Source organism: Dipteris shenzhenensis, chromosome 23 (assembly GCF_047967505.1).
Source record: "Dipteris shenzhenensis isolate YYH24624 ecotype China chromosome 23, Dip_SZ_1.0, whole genome shotgun sequence".
Lineage (NCBI taxonomy): Eukaryota > Viridiplantae > Streptophyta > Polypodiopsida > Gleicheniales > Dipteridaceae > Dipteris > Dipteris shenzhenensis.
Window position 1 is genome coordinate 12,862,523 of NC_141618.1, and position 23,165 is coordinate 12,885,687.

Here is a 23,165-nt window from a genome sequence, read left to right on the forward strand (position 1 = left end):
GAGAATGGGTTTCTCTCTTGCTTGTTTCTTTCCCCAGTAACTCTACTTGCTATATACAAAAATCTTTCTCATCTTAAGTCACCAAAATTGCACCACAAATATTCTTGCTTTCTTCTCAAGGAAGTGAGAGGAGAAGCAATGGTGAGTGTTCTCATCGAATATAGAGAAGATGAGGCATGCATGTTGATCGTAGTTCTCGGTGCACATTGATCTTCGTTTTTCATGCTCTCGGCGTGCATATGCATCTTCGTTTTGCTCTCGTCTACAGATATCAGAGGATATCAGAGTAGGATCAGCTATGGCGAGAGCCCTCATGGCGGAAAAGGCCATGCATGTCAATCCTCGCTTCCGTCTGATTGTGATCGTCGAGCTCGTGAAAGATGAGGATCCTTTGGGTGTGATGAATCTGATTACAAATATCGAAGACTGCTAGCCGTAGGATTGTTGATCATGAGCAGCTCGACGTGCATGGCGCTCAGCTTTCTGGTCGATCTCCAGCTGGTTTTGATGTCGATGAGAGTAGACGCAGCAGTAGCTGGCCGGTCGAGCTTCATGGAGCTCCAGGGAGCTGCTGGATATGGAGGCTGCTTGCCCAATCCTCACGACGCTAGCCTCCTTCTGCAATTCAAGAGTTCCCTCCTCCACGATCCCTTCGGCAAGCTCTCGACCTGGCACACCTGCAACGCCTCCCCACCTTCATGCCCTCCTTGGAATGGCATCGTTTGTAGCTCCCACTATCAGCACGTCCTCCGCCTTGACCTCGCCAACATGGCGCTCCGAGGTCCCCTTTCTTCCTCGCTTGCCGCTCTTCCCTTCCTTCTCTCTCTCAACCTCTCCCACAATTCATTCGCTGGCACCATTTCTCCTCTCTTCGGCAACTTCACTGCCCTGCACACTCTGCATCTCGATCTCTTTCAACCTCCTCAGTGGAACTATCCCCTCCACGCTCGGAAGGCTCAGCACACTGCAATTGCTTGACCTCGAGGGAAATGCCTTGAAAGGTGCCATCCCAGAAGCGTTGGGAAATTTCTCGGCTTCCTTCACCGTGCTCTTCCTCAGGTGCCATCCCGGACAATTTGGGGTTCCTTTTTACGCTCCTCGACCTTGATTTATCCTACAACAATTTTAGCGGTCCTATACCACAAGGGCTTGCATCCCTCATAAACTTGAATAGCTTAAGTCTCTCTAATAACAGTCTCTCCGGACGAATCCCTCCTGGCCGGGGATTATATTGTGTTGAATTGACCAATTTGAACCTAGCGAGCAACCAGCTCAGTGGCAACTTACCCCCTTCCTTGGGAAATCTAAGGAGCTTAACCCTTCTCGATCTTTCGCAGAACGCGTTTACAGGGCTCGTTCCAAGTACACCGCCCTATAGCAATTCATCTGTTACGAATTTAACAGGAAACCCAAGGCTTTGTGGGCAAATTGTCCACCGAACATGCGACACCAATGCAACGAATGATTTACCTGAGAATCATGAACATGAAAAGTTCAACGTTGGAATTATATTGGCCGCTGCCATAGCAACGCCGGTAATCTTGATTGGATTCGTTATTTTTTCGTTGTATTGGTACAATAAAGTTCACAAAAACGAGCCTTATAATTAGTGTCAGGGAAAGTCTTAATTTTAGCAGAGACGCTCTTAAATCTTGGTGCTGATGATGAGCTGAAAGAAGCAACAGGTTGCTTTGGTGAAGACAACATTCTAGGGGAAGGCGGTGTTGGCACCGTCTACCGTGCAAATCTTCGAGGAGGGAAAGCAGTAGCAGTGAAATTGCTGAAGAGCGAAATCGCATTGGGGTGGAGGCCAGCTTCAGAAGGGAGGTTAAGATGTTAGCGAAGATGAGACACAGGAATATAGTGAGAGTGTTGGGGCGCTGCTTCAACCTCGAGATGAAGGCCATGATTTTGGAAGTCTGGACAGATATCTGCATGGAGAGCTTCTGCTCTCTGGGGAGCAGAAGCTGAAGATACTGTGTGGAGTGGCACAAGGTTTGGAGTATCTGCACCATCAACATCCTGATGGCACCATCGTGCACTGCGACATCAAGCCTGAAAACATTTTGTTGGACGCAGATTTTAAACCACGCATCTCTGATTTTGGAATCGCTAAGCTCCTCAATGCCAACACTCTTGAAGAGCCTGCCTCCATCTTGCTCAGAGGGTCGATTGGTTATATCGCACCAGGTATCTTCTCATCTTTTCCTTGCTTTCCAGGTGTCATCTCGTCTTTCCTTTTGCATTCCTACATATCCATAGGAATTATTTCCCTCAATTTCAATTCATCACTAGGGCTAGGAGTGTGACTTGAAATCGAAGTTATGGCTGCCTAGCAGGGTCATTTATCACTAGGGCTAGCTGGAGGCTGGAACTCCCAGTTATGGCTGACTTAGCACTAAGGGCTTGTGAAGGAAAGTGGTGATTTGTTTTAGTTAGTTGCTGTCCTCGTCTTCTTGTATATAATTAATGTATCTATTCACCATATACATATATATATATATAGAGAGAGAGAGAGAGTCATTGTCTTTCTCTTTTTATGAAATACCCATGGGATAGATGCATGATTCTTTCATTCTTTTTTTGGGCTTGTTTCTCAACATTAACTTCATGTGGAACACATAGAGTATGGCCATAACTTAATTCCTACTACAAAGGGTGACATTTATAGCTTTGGAGTGGTGATACTTGAAGTCCTCACACACAAGAGGCCAATGTGCAATGACTTACTACAGCAGCAACATACTCTTTTGTGTTTGGTACGTTCATCAAATGAACTTCCCAACATACTCAATATGTCAGGTCTCTCTGAACGAATTACATTGCAATTGGTGCAACTTGCACTCTTGTGCATTCAAGAACAACCTATTAATTCACCCATGATGGTTGACATCTCTCGTATCTTGTTAGACCTTCACAAAGGAGATGTTCATGGGTATCCTAATTTGTTGAATACCTTCGAGCATCATGCTTTTCATCCTGATTGTAGTTCTTCAAATGATGAATGATATAAGCCTACAATGATGCTCCCCTAGACTAGTATCTCCTCTTATCAAAGGTATGGTTTCCCGCCTATTATCACTACTCTTTGGTTGCACTAGTACAAGGGTAATGATGGCCAAATGATAGCACATGTAAGGTAATGTAAAATATGATGCCATGACATATTGGCCTCATATAAATAAATTTTGTCATGCTTCCTCTAGCTTTAGAGACATGTTCCAACATGTCAATGTTTTCGTTGAAGCCAACGATGAGTAGATGAACTGGTTACTTTGGAATATGTGATCACTTGTCATGCCAACCTTTACCTTCTTTGTATAATTATGGAGATTTGGAGGCAAACAAGTGAGAACCTTTGCAATTATAGCACCTAAGCAATGTGATTGTTTCATGAGTAATGACTCATTAAAGAGCAAGTCATTTTTATTTCAAAGCTCATGTAATTTAGCAAGGCTGGTTTTTAATGCACATTAAAAAATACACCAGCATCTACTGACTAAAGTGAGACAATGATTATTATAAGTACCATAAGCAAAATGATGGTTCTCTTGCAATGTTTTCACACATGATCATGTGTTGATGTGTTCAAGTAGCCATACTTTGAAAAGTCAATGAACAAGGGATCATCATTTCAACTTGAACAAGTTGATGTGATAACAACTAATATATACCCCTAAAAATGAAATAATCTACATTTAACAATGAAATCCCTATTCTTTTGAGCTTCTTTTGGAATTCTTGGGAAAAATTGCACTTGTGTAAATATTTTCAAAGGTTGTTATAAGCATGCTTGATCACTAGTCGCATTTTAATTGATAACTAGTTACTAAAGTAACTAGTGTTGCACTACTATACATAGGTCCATTTTTGTTGCTTTCTCCTAATGCTTTTGTACCACTTAGATTTTTATTAGTCTCATTTAGACAAAGCATAAACAATGTAACATACAATGGGAAAAAGTCATCGACTATACTAGTATACATCATTGCTTTATAATGACTCCCCTTTTAATGAGAATATTAGATTTTAAAATTAATAAAGTGTCATCAAAATAATCTCACTGCACACATTGTATAACGATGTTGGTAATGATGCCTTTTTCTTTTTTAATGGCAAATTGTATAGCGATACATTTTTAGATTAAAATGTTGCATCAGAATTTTTATAGGCGAGTATGTATGAGCCTGGCTGGGCTTTCTTTCCTCCTAACACTTTGAGATAAGAGAATAACAACAACACTGTGATACTTCCCATTGCTTAGTCCTTATCATTTATCATCCAATTTCTTTTATGTTTTGGTTTGCTATTGGAGTCCATCTTCATTCACATATTGGTTTACTATTGGAGTCCACATTTAGGTGATCTTTTCTTTTCTTGTAAGTTATTTGATGGTACATACGAAAATTTCATCTTTACTTTACAAGTGTCCTTTCATCATACACGCTTTAGTCTGCTCTTTACAAGTATTCTTTTATAATGCATGCGTTCTAGTCTATTCTTTGAGATGTAAATGATTTCTTTTATGTTTTGGTTTGCTATTGGAGTCCACCTTCATTCACATATTGGTTTACTATTGGAGTCCACATTTGGGTGATCTTTTATTTTCTTGTAAGTTATTTGATGGTACACATACTTTCATCTTTACTTTACATGTGTTCTTTCATCATACATGCTTTAGCCTGCTTTTCTCCTCTCTTGCCCAAAATCAACCATACCCCTATTGCCTCTATCATTGAATAAATCTTAAAGCCTCCTCTTGTACTTGACACAATTAATAGGATGGAATAAATATGCTAAATCGTGGAGGAATATATCAAGGAAAACTAAGAATTTAAACAAATACAATAGTAAAGAAGAAAAATAGTACAAAGACATGTATCCATCTCATAGGCTATCTTTCTTCTTAGTACTTCTAATACGTCGACAATAGGGGTCTTCGAATCCCCGAGTGCACTCCTAGATTTAAACCTATTTGTAAAAAAACTAAGTTCATCCTCTCCTATTGCCAATGGCATAGCTATTGCCATCAATGCCTTGCCATTAATATTTGATCCAAATGCATTGATGAAATTTAGGCGGTAGACCAAAATGGCTTTGTCAGTGTTCCAAGTGAGGTTGGAGTACTACCATGCGACAATGCCTTGCACTTCACTAGCTTTGAATGTGCTCTATGATGAGGACATGGTCAAAGCCTTCCAAGTTCCTAATGACTAGTAAGTTTGAAGTCCTTCCTAGGAAGTGTGTAAACACAATTATGAACAAATATGGAGAGAGGAGAGGAGAAGAGTGGAGGTGACGGAAGAGGGCACGGCTAGAGAATCACTAGCCTACGAGCTAGAAATTCAGAAATATGTAAAAAGGGTCCTTTTCCAGCAAGTTGCAGACATAAGCTAGCCACAAATGAGTATATATATGAAATTGTGCTTAAGTACATGTACCAATGGATCTTTAAAAATGAAAGCTTTGATTAATTAAATAATTAGTATGCACCTGCTCACAATGCTCGGGAAGAACAAAAGTATCACTTTCATTGGTCCAAAGTTTGGTGGAGTCTATTGCAAAGAAACTGCTACTGTCTTTCCTATCTGTCACATGGGGACCGTTGTAAATAGTTCTAAACCATTTTACATCAAGAATGAAAATACTAAATCATCTGAAATCAATTTTATAGATTTTGCGTGTGGTCCCACAATAATCCAACTGCGAGGAGAGAAGATTTGTATCTGAAGCACTTGCTCGGCTATCTTGTGTGAAGTTAGCCATGACTCCACAATCATATGTGACTCTCTTTGAATTGATGCATTCCATGCGAAAATGTCATCCATATGACCATATTGTACTTTTTGTACTGTAAAAGAGCATCATCAAAACAAAGAGGATGCATCTATTTTATAGTGTATACTACGACAAATAATTACTTAATTATGTCAAGAGGTAAGAAACTTACATGCATCATAGATGCAGATGATAACTCTTTCTCGTGCTCGTTTATTGTCTCTCCATCGCGTTGGGCTTTACGTAGAGCCAGTTGTGGCCAATCAAGTGACATGTGAGTAGGGAGAAGGGCGAGATCATGTGGATATGGTTGCAATTGCCTGTACATTACTCTGAATCTCTTCCTTGCAATTATTCTTTCTGCTTTGGCTGCTTCATATCTCTCAATCCACTTCTGCATCTCCTTGCTATTGAGGATACAAAACTTATTGAATTTCTCTATTTGCTCTTTGCTCATCTTTCTTTCAATCCCTTTTCCTTGGGGAACCTCGCCAATGATGTGATCATCATCCTTGTTATGCCAAGCGTGCAGCATATTGGGATTCATGGATGCAAGAAACTCCGTAATATATACTAATGACTCTTGCACAAGCCATCCCTCTGCCATGCTTGCTTCCAGTCTTGCTCTTTGCCTTACAAATCCCTTTAAATTTTTCATAAATCACTCGAGAAAAACATCCACCAACTATGAACAATACCTACAATGGCCACCTCATCAACTATGTGCACAAGCAAGTGCACTTCAGTTGTCATAATGCTCAAGGGAAAGTGCTTCTCAAGCAAACATACGGCTTCGATGGAGTCCACCCTAGCCTTCTCGATGCTCGATATGGAGATCTCTTTTTGAGATATCCACCTATTTCACATGCCCATGTAAGATATATTCATAATCAGTCTACAAATTATTTAACTTAAATTGAAGAAAATGCAATCAATATGATTTGATAGTAAGCATACCTCACAATACCACCAATCTTAAATATAGCATTTCTAACATCTTCTTGTAAGCACCCTTTCACTATAATTGGGAGGATGAACTATCAAAGCAACAAAGAAGTCATGTCAATAATATTAGAATACCTGTAAGACCTTGTGCCAATCATGGGACTTGAGCCCACTAAGTTATTCTCCTTTGAAAACGCTCCTTTCAAGCAATGCATGTACCCTATGGGTGTTCGAAAAGAGGTAGTGTCTGCCTTGACTTGTCTGCCTTGACTGCCGCTGCCTCCTCTCTCTTGGAGAGGATCCATGTTGCTTTCGGGAGGACAACTTTGCAAGCACGCACTTGGGGCCACAAATGAGGTATCCTATTCATAGCACGCAAGTCTTCTCACACTCCTCTCAAGTCTTTGGAACCCACCAAGTGTGCCCACATAGTAGCCCCCACATGCTTGAAGATATGCATGGGATCCAAGCGATGATTGATTTGTAATTGACCCCAATAAGGAAGCTCGTGAAAGATGGATAGTCTCTTCATACCACGAGAAGACTCCTCTCCATTTGCCTTCCAAGCCTGAATCCAATCACTTGCCTTCAAATATGGTGGTGGTGTATCAAGCTGACCTCCATGCGGGAGATGGTCCAGCGAAGGTATGACCTTCATAAACATTTTTCCTCATATGTTTGGAGTATCATGCAAGTAGTTTCAAACCCATTCCACAAATAGGACAAGCATGGTACCCACTTGTAACAAGTCCTGCACACTTGCATGAATGTGTTAGTATAAGACATGCGTGCAAAAGAGAGTCACAAAAGCATAATCCTATATTATACATGTAAAGACACAACCACGTACATGCGCACTCTCCATATCCTGGGTAGTCATGCATGGCCCACATCAAGATTCCCCTGACAAAAATGTCATTAGTATGTCTAGGAGCTCTGGAAATATCAAAGACCCACACTCCTCTCCATAAGATATGTAACTCCTCTATCAAAGGTGCCATGTACACGTCCATATTTTTTGCCTTGGTTAGTATAAGACATGCACGCGAAAGAGAGTCATAAAAGAATAATCCTATATTATACATGTAAAGATACAACCATGTACCTATGCACTCTCCATATCTTGGGTATTGATGCATGGTCCACATCAAGATTCCCCTGACCAAAATGTCATTAGTATGTCTAGGAGCTCTGGAAATATCAAAGATCCGCACTCCTCTCCATAAGATCTGTAACTCCTCTATCAAAGGTGCCATGTACATGTCCATATTTTTGGCCTTGTACTTCCTTGGCACAAGCAGTGCAAGCATGAGGTGTCCCTTCTTTATTGTTAGCCATGGTGGGATATTGTAATTCACCAAGACTATGGGCCATGTCGACCAAGATGTTGAGCGTATAAACCCGAAAGGGTTCACGCCATCCATGGTGAGTCCAAGATGTAAGTTATGTCGCTCCCTCGCAAAGTTCAGCCACTGATTGTCTATGTGCTTCCAAGCTGCACAATGTGCAAGAATCCTCAATGTGTCATCAGTGGATCGATGAGATGCATGCCAAGTCATCAACTCTGCCATGGATTTTCATCGAAACATGTGTTGTATTCTTGCAATGATGGGAAAGTGTCTCAAGACCTTTACCGGTATCTGCTCACCCCGCAAGTCATCTCGATATCATTGTTTCTCACACTTCGGACAACTAGCCAAATCTCCATGCTCACGCGGTGAAAGAGAATACAATCATTACGGCAAGCATGGATGGTATTATAATCCATACCCGCCGTTGTTAGCATCTTCTTCGCTTCATCTCTTGACGTGGGCATGGTAATTGGTGCAGGCAACATCTTCGAGAGCAACCTATCGCAGTTCAAACATACATAGGCTTTAAATAATGATGATTCTCAAAACAAAAAATATCCAAATAATGAGACAAATTAATGCGGGAGCTAACCTCATTAAGGCCGAGACACTTGTATCCGACCACCCATACTTTGCTTGCAGGTTTAAGATTGAGAGACAAGCCCGTAGTTTAGACATCCTAGCACCCTCGTATAATTGTATTGATTGCAACTCTTGCATATTGACGTCAGACTCGGACATGACCACGTGTACTTGATGTAGTGCCCCTAAAAATAGAATCCATCATGTCCACCATGCCCTCATCATCATTTGACACATCCGGGAGACTCTTTCTCCTTGTTTGTAGGCTTATGCTTTCTCCTTGTTTGTAGGCTTATGCTTGTCTCCTCGATACAATCCCTTTGAAAAGTTGCTTCTTTAAACTCCTCCTTCCTCTTATCTAAAAAATGGTATGTTTTCTCTCGTTTGTAGGGCCAGTCGACGAAACACCAAGTGGGACTTTTCTAGGTAAGAAAGTGCTTCCTCTTTTTACCTTTTGTTATTTCCGTTATTTGCATTGGCCTGTAGCTAACGCCTTAAGCGTTAGCTACAATGATGGGCGTAGGAATCCTGTCTTCCCCTCTCTTCTCTTATTCCCTCTTCTTCCCCTCTTTTCCTCTTTTCTTCCCTCTTTCTCCCCTCTTTCATTCATATGCATAAGCATAAGCATATGCTTTCTCTCTTTTTCTCTTATGCATATGTTTTTCCTTCTCTTATGCTTATGCTCTTTTCCCCTCTTCTTTTTCCTCTCTTTCAATCTCTTTTCCCATCATCCTTCTCTTCTTTTCCCCTCTCTTTTTTCCTCTCTTTTTCTCTTCTTTTCATAAGCATATGCATTTGCCTATGCTTATGCTTATGTTGGCATATGCTTTTCCTTATCTTATGCTTATGCTCTTTTCCCCTCTTCTTTTTCCTCTCTTTCAATCTCTTTTCCTCCTCTTCTTTTTCCCCTCTTCCTTCTCTTCTTTTCCCCTCTCTTTTTTCCTCTCTTTTTCTCTTCTTTTCATAAGCATATGCATTTGCCTATGTTTATGCTTATGCATGAGCACATGCTCATATGCTCATAAACATAGGCAAATGCATATGCTTATATGCTCATGTATAAGCATAAGCATATGCTTTCTCTTTGTTTCTCTTATGCATATGCTTTTCCTTCTCTTATGCTTATGCTCTTTTCCCCTCTTTTTTTTCCCCTCTTTCAATTTCTTTTCCCCTCTTCCTTCTCTTCTTTTCCCCTCTCTTTTTCCCTCTCTTTTCTTCTTTTCATCTCTCTTTTTTCCTCTCTTTTCTTCTTTTCATCTCTTTTTTCCTTCTCTTTTCCCCTCTCTCTTTCTCTTTTTTCCTCTCTTTTTCTCTTCTTTTCATAAGCATATGCATTTGCCTATGCTTATACTTATGCATGAGCATATGCTCAATCTCTTTTCCCCTCTTCCTTCTCTTCTTTTCCCCTATCTTTTTTCCTCTCTTTTCTTCTTTTCATCTCTCTTTTTTCCTCTCTTTTCTTATTTTCATCTCTTTTTTCCTTCTCTTTTCCCCTCTCTCTTTCTCTTTTTTCCTCTCTTTTTCTCTTCTTTTTATAAGCATATGCATTTGCCTATGCTTATGCATGAGCATATGCTCATATGCTCATGCATAAGCATAAGTATAAGCATATGCTTTCTCTCTCTTATTTTCTCTCTTTCATCCTCTTTTCTCTCTTTTCATAAGCATATGCATTTGCCTATGCTTATGCTTATTTCCTTCTCCTTAGCCATATTCGGTTCTTTTTTCACATGCTCCTTAGCCGTATTTGGTTCTTTTTTTTTTCAAACAGATTCTAAATGGAACAACCATGCCCTCACCCACGGGTGTCCTCCCTAAAGCCCAACCCAGTTTCCCACGTCGCAAGGATTATAGACATAGCTTCTCTGCTAGCTCATGTAAAAGAGAAGATTGCACAAGAGAGGGACTGGGTCAAGTACAATGTGGAGGTACGTGTGCTTGGGTGGGATCCAAGCCGAAGGGTAGTGGAGCAAGGCAACTAAGGAATGCACGACAACCTACGGGATCTGCAATTACATAATCGTTGAAGATCATGAGACCACATATTAGAAGAAGTGGAGGATGAGGTCCCCAATGACCCGCCTAGCAGCTTGGAGAAGGAAAGTACCTTGAACAGTAATGCAGAGCAATAGACCTCCTCCACCATTTTGGTAATTTTGGAGAATGTCTTTTTTGGAGACAAATTTTGCTTAAGCATACTTTTGTAGACATATATTTTTTATGTACATACTTTTGGCGATATTTTTTATATATGAAAATCTTCTTGGATTCCACTTGTCTTTCATAAATATTTGTCATTTCAAAACTGGCTTTTCATAATTGTCTTAAGTAAATCATTGTCCTTTCATATTTATCCTTTATGCGTTGATGTCATTTCATAATTTTCACAAGTTATTAATTGCCTTTTCATAATTTCTTGAGTTTGAATTTCATAATTGTCTTAAGTAATTAATTGCCTTTCTGCTTCTTACCCGCTCTTTTTTTTTGTTTTTTGTTTTTTATCTTCGTGTTTGTGTCTACATTTGTCCAATCCCCCCAAATTAGGCTTTCATTGGAAAGGGGAAGGCTAAACCCAACTGGGTAGACAAAGCTAACTAGAAGTTTTTCAAGAAGGAGTACAGGGACCATCCCGAAAAGTTTGAGGGTCAGAGGAGGGTTTCAAGGAGATGGCTGGACTCCGTAGGTACTTTGCGCTTTGGTGCAGGCAGACGGTTGGCATTCGAGGCAACCGTGGTAAGTCTACTTCTTCTCATTTAATTTATTGTTCTATTTGTTTTATTACATATCACATGCACTTTATCTAACTTTCATAAATTGGGCCCATAGCAAGCTACGATGGGTCACCTTTCCACAGACACAGAGGCGAGATGCACATTTCACATAGGAAAAAAGCCGTGGTTTATTGAGATGGAGGCCATGGGAGCGACGATGGATTGGGCTGAGGTAGCTGCTCGCACGGTATAAGTGTACTTCTACTTGTAATCTCACTTTTTAAATTGTTTTATTCTTTAAGTTCCAATCTAATTTCCAATTAATATGGTTTCACTCTTAGAGTGTAAGCTTGAACATCCCATCAGTGGAGGTGAGCAGTGATGATGAGGGATTAGGCTTACACGGCTTTGACAAGGGCCAAGGATCAGGCATAGCTCACGAGGGCTAGGGATCAGACGTAGCTCACGAGGGCCAAGGATCAGGCCAGCACGACCACGACGCGGACAAGGACAAGGATGATGATTCGGATGAGCAGCAGCAGTAGTAGTTTGTATATACTTTGGCATGTATATGCTTCTAACTCTCAATCTCTTCCTTGTGCAAGATTAGGGTATGTGTGTGTTGGCTCGTTTAAGCGATTTTGTATCACCCTTTTCGAAAGGGTAATTTTGTAACAAACAATATTGTATATCTTTGGCATGTATATGCTTCTGTCGCTCGCCTCATTTGAGCGATTTTGTATCACCCCTTTCACAAGGAAAATTTTGTAATAAACAACATTCTTTTGTAATAACTATAAAAAAAACATTAGTGGGGCAAAACAAGGCTTGTTGTGGCCTTGTTTAGCCCCACTAATGTTTTTTTTAAGCTTTTGTTAATCGTTGCTATATAGCGACCTTTACCAGTGTCGCTATATAGCAATGTTTACCAGTGTCACTATATAGCGATACTTCTATAGCGACCGTTCTTTTTCGATGCTAATAGCGATGTAAATACCGATCTTTGTACCCGTTTTTAAAAAAAAACTTTTTAGTGTAAAAAAGGTCGGTATTTCTGTCGAAAAATGGCCTATGCCTTGTAGTGATACCAAATGTTGAAAAACAATGGTGAACACACAAAGAAACAAACTATATTCCTAGGAGTGTGTGTTAGCTAGAGGGGGAAAGTACCCCAAGGGTAGGTTCACACCACACTACTCATAATCTAATAGTTTCAACCCAAACTACTTTCTATGTGTCTTCTTTGAGTCTTGATTATGTTATAATAGAGCATACATGTCAACAATACAATCGATATATACATTGATATTTGTTGAGTATACCAACATGAATTTTGAAATTAATACTTTTCAATAATAAGACTAGCAATTGTACTAATAAATTCTTTGATGATGTCATTTTTTGACAATCTACATCTTTTTTCTTACGATGTCTTGTTTTAGTGCAAAAAAATGCATTGAACCCCACATAGAGTGACACAAGGTTTTAAATCTTGCTTATTGCTTCAAAAATCATAGGCTTTCTAGATTGCAAAAAAATATTGAGAAAGGACCCACAAACATGTATGCCCCAACAAATGAGGACACCAAGTCATGTTAGTAGTATTTACAAGACATGGATGAAGGGCTTCTTCAAAATAAATGTAGACTCACTACTAAATAATGATATTATTAATAAGTTATTAATCTATGATAAAAAATTTCAAAGGGATAAATTTATGGCTTATACAAGGACCTCGTGAGCACTACCAAGAAGCCTTATAATTCCCCATATGAGCATTTTATTAAAACGCAGAAGAATGAATTCAACAATGTGAAGTTACCCAAGCAACAAAAATTTTGTGTGTATGCAACTTGTGTAGATTTGAAAGCCTACATCAAGTGACCTGAATGAATTGCCATCTTGGGTTACGAAGGTTTTGATCAAGGAGAATAAAAGAATGACCAACATTGAGGTGCACTAGTACTTCACAAAGTCCAATAATGCTTTAACAAATTTATAATCCAAAGATGGTGGTATTAGTGAACAAAAGATGTAGAGGCAAGAGTCCAGCTCTTCAAAGAAAATGCCACAAGTTGAAGCTTTGATATTGAAGGATGCTAACATTTTGTTTGGACGTTGGAAGATGTTCACAGTTTACTACATACCTTTGAGTTGACCAAATTTGGAAATTTATCTAAAAAAAGCAAGATATCATTTCCCAAAGTCTACCCACTTGTTTGCAAGGCCTTGCACAAAGGAAAGTGGTAGAAGACACCATTTGAGGGAGTCACAAGACATTATTTGTAGAAGAAGATTTTGGTAGTATAGATTGGGCATGGAAGAGGAGGCTGAATAAACCACAGAAAGCACGAGAAGCAAGGATGTTGAGGGTGTCAATTAAATTGGCTCTTTAGACAAGGAGGTAGATTTCGACTTGACAATGAACTTGTGGGTTGATGATGTCCTAAATTAGAGCATTTTCGTGAAATTGATTTTACAAGCTTTTTTTAACTATGGATTTTTAGTCTTTTCATGACAATCTTTAGTGATGTACATCATGTCAGGCTTTTAATGCAACTTTGGAACTCCTTTGGAATTGTCATATGTACAACATGATCTACCTAAATTTCTCATAGGCTTGCTACACAAAAAATTACACATTTTTTGACATTGCTTTTCTAGAACTCCTTTGGAATTGTCATATGTACAACATGATCTATCTAAATTTCTCATAGGCTTGCTACACAAAAAATTACGCATTTTCTGATATTGCTTTTCTTTTGGCAAATTTTTAGGAATCTATTGAGAAGGTTCCATTTAATTGCCATTTTGATGTTAATGTTACTATTCCAAATGTAACATTATTAAAGAAGAATGTAGTCCTTTATATTCCACTCTCTTCCAACAACTTCTTTGTTGTATTGTAGTGAAGGCTCAAAGATATGTCAAAATAATGGTATAATGTTTTAATCAAGCTAGCTTAGAAGACAAAGGCAATGGCTAATTTCGAGCTTTAGTATTTATAAAGTTTAAACTCACATGGGCATTGAAAAGGCTCTTCTCATGCATGAATTTGCAAGTCTCTCTACCTAACCTTGAACTCTTAGTCTATAGTGTACACTCCACTAGACTATCTTTGTTTCCAAATTTTGCCTTTTAGTAAGTAATCTTGATTTTAGTGATATTTGTGCTTGCACAATGGCATTTTGTGCTTGCACAAAGGGCAACTTATCAAGCAATTCTATAGAGTCATGAATATAGTTGAATATCTTCTCCAAAGTTGGATAGAGTCATGAATATAGTTGAATATCTTCTCCAAAGTTGGAAGTATAGAGTAGACACTAATTTCTCTTTGTAGGGGGATAATTTCTAGTTATGCATGAAGCATCATAAGCATATTGGTTATTTGCCATTTGCGTGATGATTGGATTGATTTGGGAAAGGTGAGACAAGGACGTGGGGGATGGAGTCTAATGTGGCAAAAATGGATGGGATGGAAGAGGGGTGTAGGCTCCTTTAAGAAAGGCCTATTAAAGAGAGGGGTTGGGTTTGGGTGCTTTTTCAAGTGGGCGAAGAGAGCAGATAAAGAGGGAGAGGTGTAAAGATGTAGAACTGAAATAAGATATGCTATTAGCTATGTGATAAAGACAGTGTGTAAAGATGTAGAACTAAGATATGCTATTTAGCTATGTGATAACATGAGGAAAGGAAAGGAAGAAAGGAGGTGTGATATATAAGCCAAAGGGGTAAAAGATTGAAGGAGAAAGAGGCTTTAAATTAAAGATAGATGTGCCGACTGTTCTTGGGCGATACCTTTCTTGAGCTGAGAGAGAAAGTCAGCCACATAAGCAAATATGCAATTTCTGTAGTTTCATAAGCAAATATGCAATTTCTGTAGTTTATGGTTCTTAAATCGGTAATCGCAAGTCTCTTTTGCATAAACATGGAGAGAGAGAGAGAGAAAGAATTTGCAATGTAGAAAGTAACAATGATCAGCCTGATCATATATAATATTTACAGAGACAAGGGAAGGGATTGAATCACATTACAGAAATTATAGACCTTGTTGCTTTTGAACAGAAAACACTAACTTGCAAGTCATCAAACACAGAGACACGCAGAACAAGAAAGAGGGATTGAGTTAATTTGATCAGAAAATAAGGTGCGGATCTGAAACCCAAAACGGTAATCTGCAGTGACAATCACACTAGTAGTCTCTTATACAATACTCACAGAGGAGAGGAAGATTGGAAGACATATGGTAATCTGCAACGACAACAAAGTTTTTAGCCACCCTAAACCCTAAGCCCTACTCTTTCACGACACGACGACGTTGCGTACAAAACAGCAGCACGCAGGATGATGCTTGCCTTGTGATTTGCGCACCTGCACCTCTCCATCGTACGCCCAGCAGCTTGCAACTGCAGCTTTTGCGTATAAATCATTCAGAGCTCATCGATCCTTCGTCGTTGCTGGATCCTATCTTCTTCATCTCTTGGAGCTGCATGCGATTGCTTAATATCGTTGGTTTTGCATTTGTATTTCCCGCGGCATTGCTGTATGTCATCCAGTTGAGATGCGCGAAGCAGTGTACCCTGCAATAAATTTTGCAAAACCAACTGCGCTGGAGTAAAATTCAGTTTTGCTTATCATCTCTGCTGCATGTAATTGCTTAATTTTATCACGAACCGTTGGCTTTGCGTTGTAAAGATGCTTGAAGCATTGCACACCCTGCAATAGATTTCTGCAACAACAATATATCCGCTGGAGCTGTAGAATTGAGATGCTCCATCTTTTTTGCTTGCTCAGCTGTCGATCAGGAGCTAGCTGCCGCAGCGCCTCACTCTCCCGCTGCTGTGTCTGTTTGTTGTCTGATGCATACCTTACGTTTTCGCCGCACCATCTGAGCATCCCAGCTACAAACCTTATGATCTGTTCATTCTGCCCCAACCGTGAGATCATTGCAGCTACTTACGTGACCGGTCATTGAGAATTTTTATGTCCAACAATACCGCCACGTGCTCAGCTGAGATCAGTAACATCAGTTGTTCGCTCCGACAATCTTCATTCGTTTTTCGATAATCCTGATCAGTTGCAGTTGCCTGTGAATGTTTTTCCATACACGAGATCGCAAGTTTTCGCAACGTCTATTGCAATATTACCAGAATCGCTAGCTCTTATCTCGTCTCCTCGATTCTCTCTACCAGCAAAATGCAGATCTTACCTATCATTCCTCTAGTTCTTCTCTTATCTGCTACTGTTGCGACGTCCTGGTACGAAATACCGCGCTCCCGGCGCCCTCATCACGGCTACTACAGCAATCAGCGGCCACAGGGCCTCACTCACCTTTTCTACCTTGACTCTTGTCCCCGCGCTTATGATATCGTCAGACAGCGTATCCAGTACTACATAAACCAAGACCCCAGCCAAGCAGCGGGGATCCTCCGCATTTTCTTTCACGACTGCTTTGTGCAGGTCTCTCTCTTTCTCTCTCTGTCTCTCTCTCTCACACACACACAGACATACAGTTGGAAGGCTTATAAATGTTTAACGAATGCAAAACATGCCGATCTACTCCCACATGAAGCGCTGCTTTCTTTGATTGCATCCATAGCTAATGAGTCAGCTAGAAATCCGGTCTTTGAATGATGCAAAGTCATGACTCTTTTATAGTTTTTTGTTTGACAATCGTGAGACGAAAGTCAACTTGAGATTTTGTTTTTGTCTTCTATCCCCAAGAGTCAAGACAACAGCATGAGCTTCAAAATTCTCCCTATTTAATTAGAATCTAACAGCTTCATGTTCTTCATACAGGGATGCGATGCTTCACTCCTCCTTGAAAGGCCCGTTTCGGAGCAGACAGCTCCTCCCAATTTCAACTCGCTTCGAAGCGTGTCGTTTCGGATAATAGATGAGATCAAAGCCTCTCTTGAGGTGATTTGTCCGGGAATAGTGTCTTGTGCAGACACTCTCGCACTAGCAGCCAGAGACGCGGTCTTCCTGGTATCGTATGCTAGCAAGCGTGTTTAGAAAAGAATGATTTGTTGCCATTCAAAAAGCAGGGCGGTAATCAATTTTATGTCTAATTCATTCCTCTGTAGGCTAATGCAACCTCCACCATACTAACTGGTTCCGCTCACTGTATCAGGTTGGCGGTCCATGGATTCCGATGCGTACAGGCCGCCGAGACAGACGTTTCTCCGCCAGCAATCAAACGGTTATTACGAATCTTCCAACCCCCTTGGATAGCTTCTCTGCATTGCAGAGGCACTTCAGTTCCAAAGGCTTGAGTGTGACGGACCTCGTAGCGCTATCCGGTACTAATTAGACATATAGTTTACGTCCGTGATACCGAGATGCTTCTCCCATTTATTTGTCTGTATAAAGAGACAAAATGGACAAGAATAGCTTAGATGTGGAAGCTATCCTGAATCCCTACCCTTTGATCTGTTTCTGCAGGTGGCCACACCATCGGGCAAACCCATTGCCAAATCGTGGATTTGCAGCTCACTCCGACCGTTTCGCCCGACCTTGACCCCTCATTCGCGGTCAATCTTTCGATGATGTGTCTTCCAAAGACGCCAAGAGCTCAGTTAACCGTCCACATGGACGCACTCTCTCCCAACCGCTTCGACAACGGCTATTTCAAGGACGTGCTCGAGAAGAGAGCGGTCTTTCATTCGGACGCTGCGCTCTTGGAAAACGCGGAGGCCAAGTACCTGGTGGAGGTTTTCGCAAGCAACGAAGCAGCCTTCTTCAAGCAATTTACCGTCTCGATGATGCGGATGAGCCAGTTGGGCGTTCTGACAGAAGGTGCGGGAGAAGTCAGAAAGATCTGCGCCATTCCCAACTGACTGACGGATCGGTTCAAGACAGATCTCCTCCATTACTAACGTCAGATTTCTGCAGAAGGTCGCTCCCTCATTCAGAAAGACCCTTGAGATTTTTGCACAATATGAGATGCATCATTCCGTAGTAGCAAATGGATCACCATAAATCTTGACGCTTTGTTCATAATCATTTGGAGATGTGTGTGTGCACAGAAGGTGAAGAGGTGCGGCAGAATTGTAGTTGTAGACTATTCCCAAGTTCTAAGTGAACAGTAATCTTGATATCTGCAGAAGAAGGTGAACCTGAGCCCAATTCAGCCATGGCAATCTCTATAATCTTGTTCCGAGTTTCTGCAGTTTTACATTACAATCCTTATGGATATTCAATACAGCATGCCTATGCCTTAATAGATTCAAGCCTGTTACATTCCTAAATCATGAGAATGTTTTCATTGAGAATTGTGGAGCCTCATCAACTATGCAAACTTGGAATTTGCAAGTTTTGTCGAGTAGGGAGACATACTCATATATAATGCCTTGTGCCTCTTAACGTCCAAGCATGACACATGCCAAATGTTTGTCCTAGCATGGTGAGAATTCTCTTTAATTTATAACATTGGATTTGCAATTGTACGATGCATTTTACATGTAAGTTTCAAATGTATAAATTTTCTTATGCCTCCAAAACGTCCTACATGCTCAATTATAGGACATCTCAAAATCCGATCAATGCATTGCACATGAGTTTCAAATAAGTATACTACATCTCAAATCTTGTCCTAGCATCATCAAAGTCCTCTTTTATAGCCTTCTTAATATTCTTTTACATATAAGGCACATAAGTTTCAGCACATGAGTTTCAATAATTTAGAATTTGATACCTCTAAAAGCCCCAAGTACACAAGCATAGTATATATCATGAAAATTTACAAGCTTTATGGTTCCTTCTAAGTTAGAAAAGGGCAACATGTATTTTAATACTATTTTCACCTATGTCTAGCTCTCTCACACCCATATGAAATATGAATAATTTATAGTGGACATGATAGGCTTCACAAACATATTATAATCTCTTTTCAAAAAAATGATAATATCTTCTCAAAAGTTTTCTTTTTTTTAAAAGAAAAAGGGATATATATATATTATAAAAAATGGGAGGGTCAATCCCAGACCTCAAGACCCTGTATAAAATTTGGTCGAAAAGGGGGGACACACCCTTGACCTACGGTGCATGCAGCTCTAACGTACACTGAGGTTGGCTTCAACTACATATAGAGCTGTGCTTACCATTGGTTCGTTAAAGGCCATGATCGTTGCAAAGTCTTTGAGAAGGCCCTTCACTTTCCTCAAGATAACTATCTCCCAGTGGCTTATGCTAAGAGTCTACCAAAAGACTATGTTGTTCCACGTTTCCCAGATTGCCATCAGACCAACCGCGTGGATATACGGCCATGTTATTAGCGAGCGTGGACAAGAGCTTGGAGATATCTCCTAGGAGAACTCTGCGCCAGTTGGATCCGAGGTAGAACTTGGCCATCAGGCCTGACTTTCGCACTGCCAATTCCATTTTGGACCACATCTGTCTTACGGTCAAGCAACTCCATAGGGTGTGAGGGATCTGAGCCAGTTTAGGGGGGGCCATTGGCCGTACAGATGAGAAATGTCTTCGCCAGTTGCACTTGGATCCTGACGTGATGCAAAAGCATTCCATAGCTTACATCAGGTAGTAGTGGACACTTTGTTCGTCTTCGATTGTGATTGCCATAGTGTCGTCTACAAACAACTGAGCGGCTAGAATGGAGCCTAAGGGGAGCATCAGGCCTTTGATCCCGTCGGAGGTGCCACCTTATTTAAGAAGGTGGATTAGCAGTATTGTGCTGAGGGCAAATAGTAGGGGGTGAGCGAGCATCCTTGGTGCACAGATCTCTTGAGATCGTAGCGACCCACTACCCTGCCATTCAGACAAAGGATTGTTGAGGCATTGCCAAAGAGTGGTTTGACCATACTTATGAAGCCATGCCCAAATCCCAGCTTCTCAAGAACTGCAGGGAGGTAGTCCCATCAGATCCAATCATAGGCCTTCTCGAGGTCGATGTTGAAGAAGAGGGCAGGTTGGCTCGAATTGCTCGCATAATCAATGGTGAGTGTGACATTCAGGATGTTCTAAAAATTGTCCATGTTTTTTACAAAGCCGTTTTGCTCCCGATCCACGATCAAAGTGCATAGGTTCCTGATCTGCAAGGCTATGGCTTTGGCCATTATCTTATAGGATACATTAAGCATGGTGATGGGGCACCGATCCCCCACCTTGACTCTATTTGGCATCTTCGGGAAGAGCTTGACCAGGCCTGCATTGACATCCTCCAAGAGAGACCCTATGTTGACTGCATGGTTCATCATCTGTGTGAGCTCATCCCCTAGCACTGGCCAAAAGTGTTGATAGAATTTGATCGTGAGCCCATCTAGGCCCGGGGCCCAGTCCTTCTCCATGGCATCTAAGGCTTCTTTAAGCTCTTGAGTCATGAAGGGGCATGATATTACTACTCTCTGGTACTCTGAGATTCTTGGTTCAAGGCCATTAAATGCCTGCTCGAGGTTTTCTAACCACTCCTCATACTCAACTTCTTCTTCACCCACGATCGCACTTAGATGTTGTCGAAAAATCTCTGCCACAAGCCAGTATTGCATGATAATTTTGCCTTGTTGTCCTCTACTCTGTCGATCTGATCCCTTGCTTGTTTGCGCTTACATGGTTTGAAGAATACCTTGGATGGGTAGTCCCCCATTTCGAGCCAGAGCTATTTGCATTTGAGTCTCACGAGCTGTCACTACAAGGCACTATATAAGCGTCGCTATATAGCGATGCTAATAAACATCGCTATATAGTGACACTGGTAAACGTTGCTATATAGCGACACTGGTAAATGTCGCTATATAGTGATAATTAACAGAACTTAAAAAAAAAACATTAGTGGGGCTAAACAGGGCTGCAGCAAGCCCTATTTTACCCCACTAATGTCTTTTTTTAGTAATTATAAAAAAAAGTTTTTTATTACAAAATTTTCCTTACGAAAAGGGTGATACAAAATTGCTCAAATGAACCGATCGAGCAACAGAAGCATATACATGTCGAAGATATACAAGATTGTTTGTTACAAAATTACCCTTTCGAAAAGGGTGATACAAAATCGCTCAAATGAGCCGATATACAAAAGGATATACATGGCGAAGTATATGCAAACTACTACTACTACTCATTCGAATCATCATCCTCCTCCTCGTCCTCGTCTTGTTGGCCTGATCCTTGGCCCTCGTGAGCTGCGTCTGATCCTTGGACCTCGTCATCACTCACCCTGGGACGCTCGAGCTTTGACTCTAAGAGTGAAAACATATTAATTGGAAATTAGATTAAAACTTAAAGAATAAAATAATTTAAAAAATGAGATTACAAGTAGGAGTAGACTTATACCGTGCAAGCAGCCACCTCAGCCTAATCAACCGTTGCTTCCATTGCCTCCTGCTCAATAAACCATGGCTTTGTTCCTACGTGAAATGCATGTCGCGTCTCTGTATCTGTAGGAAGGTGACCCATCGTAGCTTGCTATGGACCCAATTTACAAGAGTTAGATAAAGTGCATGTAATATGTAGTAAAACAAATAGAACAATACATTAAATGAGAAGAAGTAGACTTACCATGGCTGCCTCGAATGCCAACCGTCTGCCTGCACCAAAGTGCGAAGTACCTATGGCATCTAGCCGTCTCCTTGGCGCAGCCCTCCTCTAACCCTCGAACATTTCGGGATGGTCCCTATTTTGCTTCTTGAAAAACTTGCAATTAGCTTTATCTGTCCAGTTGGGTTTAGCCCTCCCCTTTCCGATGGAAGTACGCAAGGTTGATCTACGATGCTTCAAGACCAAACCCATGCGCTCTCGCATGTAATTCTCATTGAACTCGCAATTTGGGGGGTTAGGGTATTTTTCTTTCCATTCATTGATGACCGCCTACTTCTTTTGGTCATCTTGATACTGCCAATCAGTAGCAATGCCACTCTTGAAGTGGTGGCTCATCAACCGCCTCATGGTGGCCATCATTGCTCTACTCTTTTTATCTTTTATTATCTCTCCAGTAGCCGTGATTTAATAGGACAAGTCCTTGACTGGGTAAGGAGGACTCATGGTAGTGGTAAAGTTAAAGAGAGTGGTGTTTATGTGAGCGCTTCTAGAGGGAGGAGTAGTAGTGGGAGTAGGAGAGGGCAAGGGACCTGACTAGTACTAGGTTTCGGGACCAAGCGGAGACCTATAGGGATGTGAGTGTGCTGACTCATCTACATCTCTCGAGTCAGCACAACATAAGCGACCCCTCCTACTCTTCCTTCCCTTACGATGGGCATGCCCAGGTGATGACCCCTCAGTCGAAGGGGCACGAGGGGACGGCTGGGCAGTAGGTCCAACCATTAGTGTAGGAGGGAATTGCTAAGGTCCTCTGGGATAGCAAAGAGAAGAATCTCGCAGCCTCCTCATCAGTCATTTGTGCTACAAACTCGTCGAGACTCTCTACAAAGGCATGGGCTGCTAGCAAAGGAGCTCCTCGAGGGGTAGTCGTAGTGCTACATCCAAGAGGAGTCGGGCCAGGTGGTGTTGCAAGGGTAGGCTCCTAAGGTGTCGCCTAAGGGGAAGGGAATCAAAGTCCTCTAGAGAATAGAGATCATAATGTCTCCTCCTACGAGGGTTTTCATACTCGTCGGACGTGCGACGTGATCTCATGTTTTACGTAAACACAAACACAAAAAAAAAAAAAAAAAAACAAGAGAATACATTAAGAAAGCATATGCTTATGCTTATGCATAAGCATATGAGCATATTCTCATGCATAAGCATAAGCGTAGGCATAGACATAGGCATATGCTTATGAAAAGAAGAGAAAAAGAGAGGAAAAAAGAAGAGAAAGAAAGGAGAAGGATATGCATAGGCATAGGCATATGCT

General features: G+C 41.0%; 1 protein-coding gene and 1 pseudogene across 1 annotated transcript; both read left to right on the forward strand.

Annotated features, from left to right (window-relative positions):
- Positions 1-468: 468 nt before the first annotated feature.
- On the forward strand, positions 469-3,008 carry LOC147887003 (uncharacterized; annotated as a pseudogene).
- A 12,857-nt stretch (positions 3,009-15,865) lies between these two features.
- Positions 15,866-18,685, forward strand: LOC147887004 (peroxidase P7-like). Its single transcript, XM_087394937.1, has 4 exons — positions 15,866-16,825; positions 17,165-17,353; positions 17,499-17,667; positions 17,810-18,685. The coding sequence occupies exons 1-4, from the start codon at positions 16,562-16,564 to the stop codon at positions 18,202-18,204; spliced, it is 1,017 nt and encodes a 338-aa protein (XP_087251063.1). The 5' UTR covers positions 15,866-16,561; the 3' UTR covers positions 18,205-18,685.
- The last annotated feature ends 4,480 nt before the right edge of the window (positions 18,686-23,165 follow it).

What these genes read in the sequence shown, in the direction of transcription:
- LOC147887004 (XM_087394937.1), top strand. Translation starts at nt 16,562, where the DNA reads ATGCAGATCTTACCTATCATTCCTCTAGTTCTTCTCTTATCTGCTACT. An exon ending in CCAGAGACGCGGTCTTCCTG is followed by an intron (nt 17,354 to 17,498) that starts GTATCGTATGCT and finishes TCACTGTATCAG; the next exon opens with GTTGGCGGTCCATGGATTCC. An exon ending in GGACCTCGTAGCGCTATCCG is followed by an intron (nt 17,668 to 17,809) that starts GTACTAATTAGA and finishes CTGTTTCTGCAG; the next exon opens with GTGGCCACACCATCGGGCAA.